This window comes from Fundulus heteroclitus, chromosome 7, assembly GCF_011125445.2.
Source record: "Fundulus heteroclitus isolate FHET01 chromosome 7, MU-UCD_Fhet_4.1, whole genome shotgun sequence".
NCBI classification, from domain to species: domain Eukaryota; kingdom Metazoa; phylum Chordata; class Actinopteri; order Cyprinodontiformes; family Fundulidae; genus Fundulus; species Fundulus heteroclitus.
The window spans coordinates 21867946-21880123 of NC_046367.1; the positions used below are offsets into that span (position 1 = coordinate 21867946).

The 12178-nt window shown below is 39.9% G+C and overlaps 1 protein-coding gene across 1 annotated transcript in view; it reads left to right on the plus strand.

Moving 5' to 3' along the window:
- The first annotated feature begins 6079 nt into the window (after positions 1-6079).
- The window catches only part of LOC105934886 (transmembrane protein FAM155A), a 143809-nt gene continuing 137710 nt past the window's right edge, over positions 6080-12178 (plus strand). The window contains exon 1 of the mRNA XM_012875061.3: positions 6080-7080. Within this exon, the coding sequence (XP_012730515.3) occupies positions 6346-7080 (735 nt within the window). The 5' untranslated portion in view covers positions 6080-6345. The remainder of the gene's footprint in view (positions 7081-12178) is intronic.

A 12178-nucleotide genomic window follows, 5' to 3' on the forward strand; every position in this document is an offset into this window, starting at 1 on the left:
AATGAACAATTCATAGGCAGAATAAAGAGTAGGTGATTATTCTTGGTCTACAGTCAGATTACATCTACACTGGTGTGCCAAAAATACATTACTTGTAAAGTGGTGCAGGAGCTAGGGCTTAGCACCAAAACACATCACAGATTTGTTATCAGTGTATCAACCCTCCAGACCACTCAGGTCTTCTGATTCAAGCCTACTCTGCATACCTAGAACCAGAACCAAACATGGAGAAGCAGCATTTAGTTCTTATCCTCCACTTATTTGGAACAAACTCCCAGAAGACTGTAAAAGTGCTGAAATCCGGAGTTCCTTTGAATCCTTCTGTCAGTCTGCCCCAGGGCAGCTGTAGCTACAAATTGAGCTCACCACTGTCAGTGGGTGAATGACTGAATGTAGTGTGAAGCGCTTTTGGGTTGATAAAGTGCTACACAAGTACAGGCTATTTACTTATGTGCCTACTCTGAGTCTATAATAAAACTTAAAATATTTATAATAAACTAAACATATAGAAATATATTTAGAAACAAAACCCTTTTTTACCTGGTCTTTATGTATTCTATAGATTTACTTTTAAATGTATAAGCTGTATTTTCATTCTGAAGGTTTTTTTCTTTCTTTGAGGCTGGATTAAATAAATGCAGACATCCAAAATAAAATCTTGGTGGGAATAGAAAGCTGTGTCGATGAGCCTCTCAGAGATAGAGAGATTTTTTTTCGAATGGCAATCTGGGAGCTGATCGATCATGAGAGTAAAATCCCTTTGGCTGGGAGCTTCATATGCATAACTGAATCTGAATCTTGGCTGAAGGTCCCATATGAGCCCAATATAGAAAGGGCTAAAAAAAGGTGAAACAATGTACTAAAAGGTAAAGACAGTTAAGTCATATAGGGAAGAACAATTTAGAATACCAAACATCCTCACATATAGACACACATGTTCAGACAAAGCCCCAGCAGAGAATGTGCTTCCTGTGGGAACTCAAGACGTGCAACCTACAACAGGAGCTCATTGTCATCTTCTACACTGCCATTATTCAGTCTTCCCTGTGTTTGTCCATCACTGTGTGGATTGGCTCATCCCCAAAACAGCACAGGTCCAGACTGCAACGGACAATTAGTTCTGCAGAGAGGACTAATCTCCCCACCATCCAGGAATTGTACAGGTCCAGGTCCAAGTAAAGGAGAGGTAACATCTCTGCAAACCTGGACACAAACTGCTTAGACTGTTTTTTGGTGCTACAGAGCAGCATTTATAAAATCCAGCCACTAAAGGTGCACTTTCTTTCCCAAGACTGTCACTCTGATGAACACAATAAACACCTCACATTCTGATTTTCAGCTATAATGCTGTGGAACAAAATCAGAATATTGCACTATTGCAGCCTCTCGGATTCTTTTCTTTACATAAAAATAATTTGGCTGTAGACACGTACGCAAGCACATACTGCTCTTTTTATCTTTGCTTTTATTTCGACTAAAGTATATATAGTTATACTTAATATTTCTCTGCTGTGAGCACTTGAAATCAAAGTCAAATTCCTAGTTTGTGGACATAATCTTGACCAATAAACCTGATTCTGATTTAGGAGTTACGTGATGCCGCTAGAGAACCAGGGAAACAGCAAATGAGTTACACTGGGTCCAGCTTGAGTCACTGTTGACAACAAGGAGGCATGGTGACATATTCACCTTTAAATGACAAACCTGATAAAAAACTGTTTGTGAGATCACAGTGAGATGTTTTAGGTTCATTTGATAATCAAATTAAACATATCAGTATTAGACCAATAGTCTTGAACAAAACTTATTTCAGACTTTTATTGTCAATTTGGAACATCCAAGGCAGGGCAATGAGCCTAGGCTGAGGGTATGCATCTCTTACAGCCAATCATAGAGAGATTTTCCCCCCTTGATGGCAGACTGATGAAAGGCCAAACAAGGAGAGAGAGTGGGAGAGGAAAGAGAAATATGGCTTGGCGATTTTAATTAGAAGAGAAAAAAAAGTCATATCAGGGTCAGGGAGATTTGAGAAGGAATGTTAGAGCTTGTGGTAGTAGAGAAGGAAAGGACGACTTTATATATATATATATATATATATATATATATATATATATATATATATATATATATATATATATATATCTATATATATATATATATATATATATATATATATATATATATATATATATACAAAGTAATTAGCACTGTGCAATTAATTAAAGGTATATTTAATTTTGGCTCCAAACAGCCTTAACAAAATGGTGTAAACATCAGAGAAATATTCTATGTGTGTTGAAAATCAAAATATTAACAATAATATTTATGTATTTATTTAAAAACCATGCAGCCCTATAATATATAGAAGGAAAGAAAACACTTACATTTATTTCCTTTTTCACAACGATCCAGTTTTTAGTTGGGGAGAAGGTAAATGAAATAACTATTTGTTAAATGAGCATGTTCACGTTTAGATGGGTTTTCCTTATTCTTGGCCTGCTATTTTGTAAAACCACTGGGTCCAGGTTTGTGTCCACCTCTCTTCCCCAATCTGAACACTTATAGAATGCAATACAGATTTAAAAAAAATCAAAGATCAGAGTTTTTAAAAGTTTCAAGGAAAGCGCAAATGTCTTTGCTAAAGAATAAACACTTCACCGGTTTCAAGTCTTTGTCTAAAGTGCAAATTCAAGACAGATTGTGTATTTTGTATTGTTTGAACACCATAAAAAATATCTAATTGAGCACTAAAATAGCTCAGGCGGTTTTCTTGGTTATTTCTGATTGAAGCTATTTCCATAAATAGATTTATGATCTTAGTGTGACTCATAGAAGAGCTTTTTTAAAAATCCCCACAATGCTGTAAAAGCAAATGACACAGTTGCTTACAAAAAAGGGTACAAAACATAGTGCATAAGCTCTTTTTTTAAGTAGCAATAGGTCTAGCCCTACTATGAGACAGAATAATCAATTCTACACATGCTGCATCAGAGGACACACACATTGCATGGATAGTGGATGAGTCATGTCTGCCAGCTCCTACTGTTCTTGTGATGGCTCCAGATTTAAGGGCCAGCAATCTGCATTCACCTCACAGATTCCCCCCACATCCACCCCCACCCCCACCCATCCCGTCTCTGCTCGCTCTCTCTTGCTGTTGCACAACTTGCGCTTCCCTCACACACAAACAGGTAAGAAACACTGAAAGGAGTGTGTGTGTGTGTGTGTGTGTGAAACTGACAACTCTCCATATGTTGTGCGCTGCTCCCGCTGTCAGGATCTGATATTAGTCAAAAAATATGGAAATAATTTTATGATAATCATGGGTATGTATTTTCCCAACAGAGAACGGTGATATAAACCCTCCACCCCACACCTCCATATACCACATTCACATGAAAAATGTCACATTCAGGGTCAAATACAAAGTACAGTATAAAACTGTGCAACTATGCAGTTAAAGCGTAACTAGACAATCTCAGTCAAAGTAGGACATCGATCCCCATGAGGCACAATCGCAGCATCCTGCGGTGACATATTATGTGTGAGAAAGAGGGATGAATGAGCATTGGAGCATTTTTAGCAATGACACAGCCAATGATGTCTATACCAGCATCTTAGTTTTCGGTTCTGAACACTAGAGGTAATCATCCACCTCAACAACAAGTACAAACAGAAGCATAACACACAAATAAAGTTAAGAATATCAAACATATACAATTAAATTCAGTTTAGTGTCAATTCACAACGCACGTTGTCTCATGACACTACAAGGAAAAGGCAAACGATACCTCTGTGTAACATTTCGGTTTCTGACAATGATCAGCAGGTATAGAAAATACGGATAAATAAAACAATGTGAAATACAATAAGACTTGCTGCATTTTTTGGAGACAACTGGATTAAACCAAAGCTCAAGTGCAGTGATGTTTGAGCGTAGTAATGGTGAGGTACTGAAACTCAGGCTTTCAAAAAGCTACAGGATTTACTTATTTTTCAGCACGTTTCCTCAGCCAAAACTCATCTGAGTGGTGGGGGAAACTGCCACAGAGTTCCTACGCAAGCTGGAAGAGTTTGCCGTTTGCAAGACTGGTTATATTGAAAAATGAATTAAAGGATGGAAAATATTTATATGTCCAAAAATCTTATCCTGTCATGTTTTGTAAAGGTTGTAACCATCTGTTCATCCATCCATCCGTCTGTCCATCCGTAAATTTCACACGCACGCATGCACGCATACACAGGCATACTGCCACACCCACATATTGAGCTGCCTCCTGAAACCTTTGTTATTATCTGACAATTATCTTGTCTTCTCAGATCAGCCCAGTGACATTAAGTACATTTCCGTTGTTTAATAGTTACACATGAGCACTGACACTAATTAGTAGTTTCAACAGTAAACACAAACACTGTTTTAGCACCTTTACAGGAACTGTCATCTTTCTGTCTTTTTCTAGTTATCTCTCTCTGCCAAACAACCAGCTTATAGAGTCATGATGCCTGCTAGCCCGTGTCTCTTTTCAACCCTGTTGCCAAACAACAAGCCAGCTTATAAAACAGAAAACTTACAAAAAAAAAATGCTTTCCATTTGTCCAGTGCTCAAACTTGTCTAGCTTTTGACCAACAAGCCTGTGCTACATATTTCAGCTTTTATGCCACATTTTATTGATTTAGGTGAATTCGGATTTCTTTTTAATTACATCTTCCTTAGATTTTTTCCCATTAAGTTTTAAAATGAACCACACAATGTGTTATAATTTTTGATTTCTCAAGATGCCACTTAATGTCATAGATGTTTGTATCATACCTCCCCACTCTTCCTCCAGACTCTGGGACCTTGGTTTCCAATAAAAAAGAACAATTACTTTTAAGTGGGAAAAAGGGTTTAGTACCACTAAGTAAAACCCCAGTCGGTTTTCTCCTTAGCCCCAGGTAGGGCGCTTCTCTCATTGTCTTAGGATTGGCTTGACACAATGCATGTGGCAATTGCAGCCTACATCCTGGATGTATCTGTGTGCGGTGGCTCTTGAAGCTCTGTCTCCAGTAGGGGTCTCAGTCTTGTGCACTTGCCCAAAAATGCTTGAATGGGATTTGCTTCACAACCCTCTCATAACTGTGAATATTCCCGTTGCTTGTGCACTTTTTCCCCACACTTTTTCCTTCCACTCAACATTCCAGTAATATGCCTGGATACAGCACTCTGTCAAAAGTTGTCTTCTTTACCAATTACTTGTTGTTGTTACTTACTTTGTTGTGAAGGAAAATAAGCCACATGGATGGCCTTCTCCATGATTATTTAGTTCATTATATAGAATTTTGAACCTTTATTATTTGTAACCCACATCATCATCATCAAAAAAAAAAAAAAAAAAAATCCTAAAATTGTCTGTTCTGTTTTTCATTATTCTGCATCAACCCTGAGCTTGCCATATACTTTTCATGGCTCAGGTGAATCATTTTCACTCGTGCTGCCTAAAAGTACCTGATGTCCCACTGTGCCTGGATATATGTTAAAAGTAATCTCCAAACTGCTGTGTTATGAACAGACTTGCGTGTACCCTGCACCAGCAAGCTGAATCTATGTGTGCTTCTTCTCGTATCCAAATGTTGAAAGACTATTGCAAATAGCCCTGCGTGTTGCCCAAAACAGCGTTTGCCACCTTTCAGTGCCTGCAGTCTATCCCTCACCCTCTGCGTTTGTGTGGTGCGCATACAGGTAATAAGCTGCTCCGCCACTGCGCAACGATGGAGCTATCACAACGATGGAGATGACGCAAACAGACTCAGCTCTCCGAAAAAGTGTTTCAAGAGGAACATGGCGGCAACTTAACCGAGGTCCAAGATGACAGTAGCCACCGGGAGAACGGATTCGATGCTTTCCGCGAAACCCATGCACCTGCGTCGAAGGGGCTGCTGGCTCTCCTTTAAGTGAATCTGCGGATCGAGCGGTGGCAGACGCGCAGCATCAGCACTGAGAGGCTCGCAACAGCTGGTCTCCCTTGCGCGCCCTCCTGACAAGCGAACAAGCCCGGAGAGGGGACGTCAGGGAAGACGTGGGGGTATGCGGTCAAAAAGGACGCCGTTCCCCCCGGAGAGCCATGGAGAACCGGGATGCGGCAGCGCGAAGCTTAATCTGTGCGGGCACGCTAATTGGTTCGGAATAGCACCGACTTGCTTCGGGGCGCGATAGCAGGAGCGCCCTGGACCGGCGGAGGCTCGGAACCCCCCTCCTACCGCTGCAGAGGAGAACCAACCGGAGCTCGACTCCCGACAAGTCAATGAGTATTGTGGCAGAGGAGCCCCCGCGGTGGAGTCGGCCCAGGGCAGCACTCTCCTAAAATATGACCAGGGGTGTTTGGATGCGTCGGCAGCATGACGAATGCTTAAAATATTGGTCTGCACCCCGAGAGAACGAGAAGCCATTCACGGAGCCGGAGCGGGCCCAGAGATGGCGACAGTCGCTGGCTTCTCTGCTCTTCATCACCGTCCTGCTCTCTGATCACCTGTGGTTCTGCGCCGAGGCCAAGCTGACACGGACCCGCGACAAGCGGTCGGACGAGGGGCAAGCGATCCCGGGCGCGGGCGAGAAGAAGCAAAACTCCCCCCAACCACACCACATCCCAACATCACCCGACCCCCGCCGCCTCGCCAGAGAACTAGATGTTATTTTTATAGGGAATTCTACCAAACCTCTGTGGCGGATGGACACCTGTCACCCGGACGGCGTGTCCAGAGACTGCTTCACTTTCACGGATGCTCTGACCGTGTGCCTGGGCCTCTCTGGCGGAGAAGAAGAGGGGGCACAGTGGGCGTACGTGAATCTGAGCGATTTGTACCTTTCTTTTTGTAATTCCTACTCACTTTTGGATTTGTTTTACGGGTTTACGAGTCCGGACGTTCTGAATTGCTCCCTGGATACGGCCATGGGGGTGGATCTGCTGGGGTGCGCGGAGTGTATCCGGGCTTATCAGCGTCTGGATCGGCAGGCGGAGGAGAACTACAGGGACTTTGAGCTGCTGGTTCAGAAGTACGAGACGGACGCGTACTCAGTCAGGACATGCATGGATGAGTGCAAGGTAGGACGCACGCACACGCGCACTTCCATTTAAGAAGAAAAAACCGGGATGGGGGTCACGGTTGTCATGGCAACCGCTTGACATACTTGTCATGTGTGTATTTATGCTCAAAAGTTTGAGGTACCTACCGGTTCGCAGAGCCTGCATGTCTGCAGCACACTCTCCACATAAGGGCAAGACACTGGAAAAGGCATTTACATCTGAGGCTGGGACACCTCTTCTATTATTTATTTCCTTAAAACTCTTGGCCTCTAACTGGAATCGCTCGGTCGGTGTGGAATATCTTGCAGCTATATGTTTGACATCTCAACCAGATAAGTAGAAAGAGAGGACACAGTTTTAATATTTATAATAGCACTCTCGGGATTTCTGTTTCTAATCCAGGATTTACACTTTCCCCAGTTTACCTGTTGGTCCAGCAGCAGCACAGTCATTTCAGTCATACAGCACGCTTGCCTTTTGCAATTAACAGCACAAAGCTGCTGTGTGACAAAGACGTGTCCTTGATTTTGCGTCAGGTTTGCTTTTTCAGCTCAGTCTGCCGTGCTGTCAATGAGAAATTGGGAGATGTATCCACTGAATTACAGCAGAGACTATTTTTGTTTGTTTTGAGCTGTGTAGTTACAGTGACTTTAATCAGTGCACGCTCCTGTCATAACTGTCCATGGTGCTGAAACAAGATTGTGTCAAAGAAAGAGCTTTATTTCATCCTTGGATATATTATGCCCATTGCAATTGATTGGACAGTAATGCAGTTAATAGAGCTCATATACAGATGCAGCAGAGGGGAATTCCTTGAACCAACTTCCACAGAACTTCTCATCAGATTGAAATCCTATCTTAATTGTCTGTTTTCATGTTTGTTTATTTTACCCATGACTGTACGATACAGTGCTTTGCAGTTCCCACTTTGTCAACCGATTTTTCACCTTATAGCCTCAAACGTCCATGTTTTTGTTGGTGTTTTATAATGAAACAACATGAGGTCAGTTCTGTGTATAACCAACTTTCATGCAATTCAGGCTACAAGTATTTTAGTTTATGTCTCTATCAGCTTTGCACATCAAATTAATTAACCTTTTGTCCATTGTTCTCCATAAAACAACTCAAGTTCAGTCAGATTAGAAGAATAACAGCTGGCAACAGGTATTCTAAAGTCTTGCCACATATCTTGATATGATTGAAGTCCGGACTTTGACTAGGCTTACTCTTTAACACATTAATATGCTTTGATTTCCATTTCATTTAAGCCTAATGACAGAATACAATTATATGCATCTTTAGATACGTTATATAGCTCAACAGTCACATTTGTTATATTATGTTGCGTTTTACTCATTTTCTTATACAGTTTGAGTTGAAGTGAAGTTCAGCTCAGGGACTATATTCCCTTTTGTTGTCAAAAGGTTATATAATGCATTTTTCATAATCATTTAGTTGGACTTCAGATGATCTGTCTTGTTCTGAATGCAGACAATGTGTTTTTTGGGCTAGGGTGGATAAACTGCGGGTCTTACCATAAATAGGCTTTAATTGCACACAACCAGACATTTCTACCTCTTTTCAGGAGTCTTTGTCAATTGTCCAAAAGTTGACAAATACATTAGTTAACTATAGTGTGGTTTTGTTTTTCTTTTTTGAGTCAAAGCATGTAAAGGTGACAGTTGTCTTGTGTGTGCATACATTTATAAATGCAAAATATCACTATAAAGCTACATTCTAGAACATTTACACGCATGCTTTCTTTTTTTGCCATCTAATAAGGAGTGTGTTTGTGCACTGCAGGTTTTGCTAATTTAATAAAACTCAGGCAGGGCTACATTAGCTGTTTAGCCCCCTTATTTCCATCTGAATTGCTAATCTGTTTCAATGTACGTGTGACCTTTGTGACAGCGTACCTCTCCAGGCCTGCAGGCCTCTTCAAGAAGCTACTGCTTCTTCAAGGACCACTCTGTTGGACAATACAAAGACACGAGGTAGCTTGAAACAACAGTTATGGTTTTTCACTCTCATATCCTCTGTTTCTGTCTTCTAAAACCTTCCCACTGTGGCTTTGCAAAAGATACATTGTTGGGAAGTTTTCAATACCTAAAGGAAATTAAAGAGTAAAAGACACATTTGTATGCTTTATTTGTGTGTTGACACTATAAGAGGCAAGGGATGATGTAATTTAAAGTTTTAAAGAGCAAAAGCTAAATAAAAAAAGCAATAGGGTGAAGAAAAAGTTTTATGTTCAGGCAATACTAGCATTGCTGTTTAACAACAGTGCCTAGAAGCATATATGAATAAAGAGATGCAACGCTAGATGCAGCATTTGGGACATAGAGTGTTGTGCAAAAAATATTTATTTCCCTTTAACTGATCCAGATTTTGTCTTGTTACAACCTGAGACTTCAGTTGGGAACAAGCTATGAAAGAGACACAAAACATGTTGCAGAAGGCGATCCGGTCAGATGACACCAAATAATAACTTTGGTTTACATACAATATGCTATATTTAATGGGAAAATACCACTAACTACAATCCCCACGGTGAAAAATGTTGTCAGCAGCATCATTCAAGGATGCTTTTTTCAACAGGGAAAGGGCTGCTGGTTAGAGTAGATGGTAGGAGGGATGGAGCTAAAAAAAAATTTGACAACCAGATATTTGTTTCCTTCCACTTCACGATTATGCACTTTGTTTTGACTCACACAAAAAATGTCAAAAAGTTTGTGAATGTAGTGAGACAAAATGTGAAAAGGTTTCAGGAGTATGAATGCTTGGTTATTTTAAAGACCTCATAAAAGAGTAAAAAACAGGACAACTTTAGTCATAGTTTATATTGGATTGGCCAAACATCAACTCAAGATAAATTATGTGGAAGATGGCAATTATCAATATATGGTGGCTTGTCAGGGTGTTCATTCACCTGGAAAGTTTTCAACTTTTGTCATGTTACACCCACAAATCTCAATATATTTTAATGGGCTTATATAACTTGGACCAATAAAAAGTAGTGGATAAGTATGAAGTTAAAAAAAGGATATATGATGCATAGATTTAAAAAAAAAATTAAAGTGTGGTATGCATATATAGTCAGGTCATCTTTAATGATTACTTTGTAAAACCACCTTTTAAAGCAGCAAAAGTCTTTTGGATTGTGTCTCTACTAGTTCTGTACATCTAGAGACATTTTATTCTAGCTTGTACAATAGCTGAAGCTCCGTTAAACAGTGAAAATCAGTGTTAATTGATTCTCAATTAGATTTAGGTCTAGACTTTCATTGGTCCATTTGAATACATATATGTGCTTTTAGCTGAACTATTGTAATTCTGGCTGTATGCTTAGGGTTGTTTTTCTACTAAACAGTTAACCCCTTCCACACTCTCAAATTTTTTGTAGCCTCCAACAGGTTTTCTTCCAGGATCACCCTGTATTTTACTCCATGCATCCAGTCACATCCATTCTGACCAGGTTTCTTGTCGCTGTTGACCTGGTTTTACCACAAATAGGCTTTTGCCTGTTGGCAAAAAGTAACATTTTGGTATCATTTGATCAGAGCACCTTCTTTTTGTATGTTAGTTGCCGTTTCTAATGACTTTCCTTCAACAAAGACTTTCGTGACTAGTAGCTTAAAGTTTCCATAATTGCCATGGCCCTCTTGGCTGCTTCTCGAATTAATACCCCTTTTTCCCCAGTGTGCCTATTTAGATAATGGCCACGTCTTTGTATGTTTGCAGTTGTGCTATGCTTTTCTATTTTTTGAAAATTGATTTACCAGTTTTCCATGCCATACGGTTTCCTAAAGCTTGGGATAATGCCTCTGTTTCTGATATATATATATATATATATATATATATATATATATATATATATATACATTTTCCGTCACGCTTATCCCTGTTGGGGTTGCGAGGGGTTGCTGGTCTCCAGCATTCAATGGGCGAGATATATGTGTGTGTGTGTGTGTGTGTGTGTGTATATGTGACTAAACACATCCATACTTAAGAGTTGAAGCTGGTCAAGTCTCAGATGTGGGTGGTTACTGTACATTTTTCAGCAACAATTATTGTTCCATAACAAAGTCAAAGCAAATATTAAAAGCATCCATAATGACAAATAAAAATAATTATAATTCTAAAAAATATCTCTTCCCACCTACCTATCTCTACCTTGGTTTAAAACATTAAAGTCTTGACTCTAATGTTCATGGAGAAGTTTAGGTTATACTGAAACTGATTTGATTCCAAATGCAAAAGTATTATTGAATTTGCCTCCAGCTACTTTTCAGAGTTCTTTCCCCCGATAATCCCTGATGGGATTTTTGATCCAAGAAGAGAATTTCCAATGATCCAAGCTTTAATACTGTTGACAGTGTGAACCACCAAGTCTCACAAACTAGGAATATTTATAAATTCTGTATTAATATCAGCTCTGAAAGCAAGATTGCTTTCTTGAGAGGATGTCTTTAGAATAAGCTTTGAAGTGATTAGTCAGAAGCCCAGGGATTACAAACTTTTTAGCATGCCAGCATTTGAGTCAGGAGAATGACATACATTTCAGATAGATTTTGGTGGTTGTTGAAACTGGGAAATTGCTATCTGAAATAGGGACAAACTAAAATGCACATCCAAATTACCCTCAGTCCAGTAGAAAAATAGTATTAACCTTACAAAATAGCAATGAAAACGTCCAGATCCAATATTATCTCTTGAAGATTATTCACAAGTCAAGAGTGGTAACTCGAGCTGTTCAGAAACTTTCCTGCCTATTTGTCCACTGACAAGTTGCCTGTGGCTGTTTGTTCAGTTGTTTCCCCCTGAGGCTGCTGGCCTCTCTTTCTACCATAGGTACCCTGAGGTCACAAATGTCCAACTAGTGACAAGCTTTGACGCATGCAGCACACACACACATCTTCATGTGTTACTGCTGGCCAGACTGTCGGTCATCCGTGCCACATTGTATGCCTTCAACACATACTGTATGTGTGAAAAGGTTTTACAGTGCCTTGCAAAGCATTCCATCTCCTTTCATTATTTTAAAGATTTTCTGACGTTACAACCATAAACTTCAATGTATTTTGTAGGAATGTAATGTCATAGACCAATACAAAAC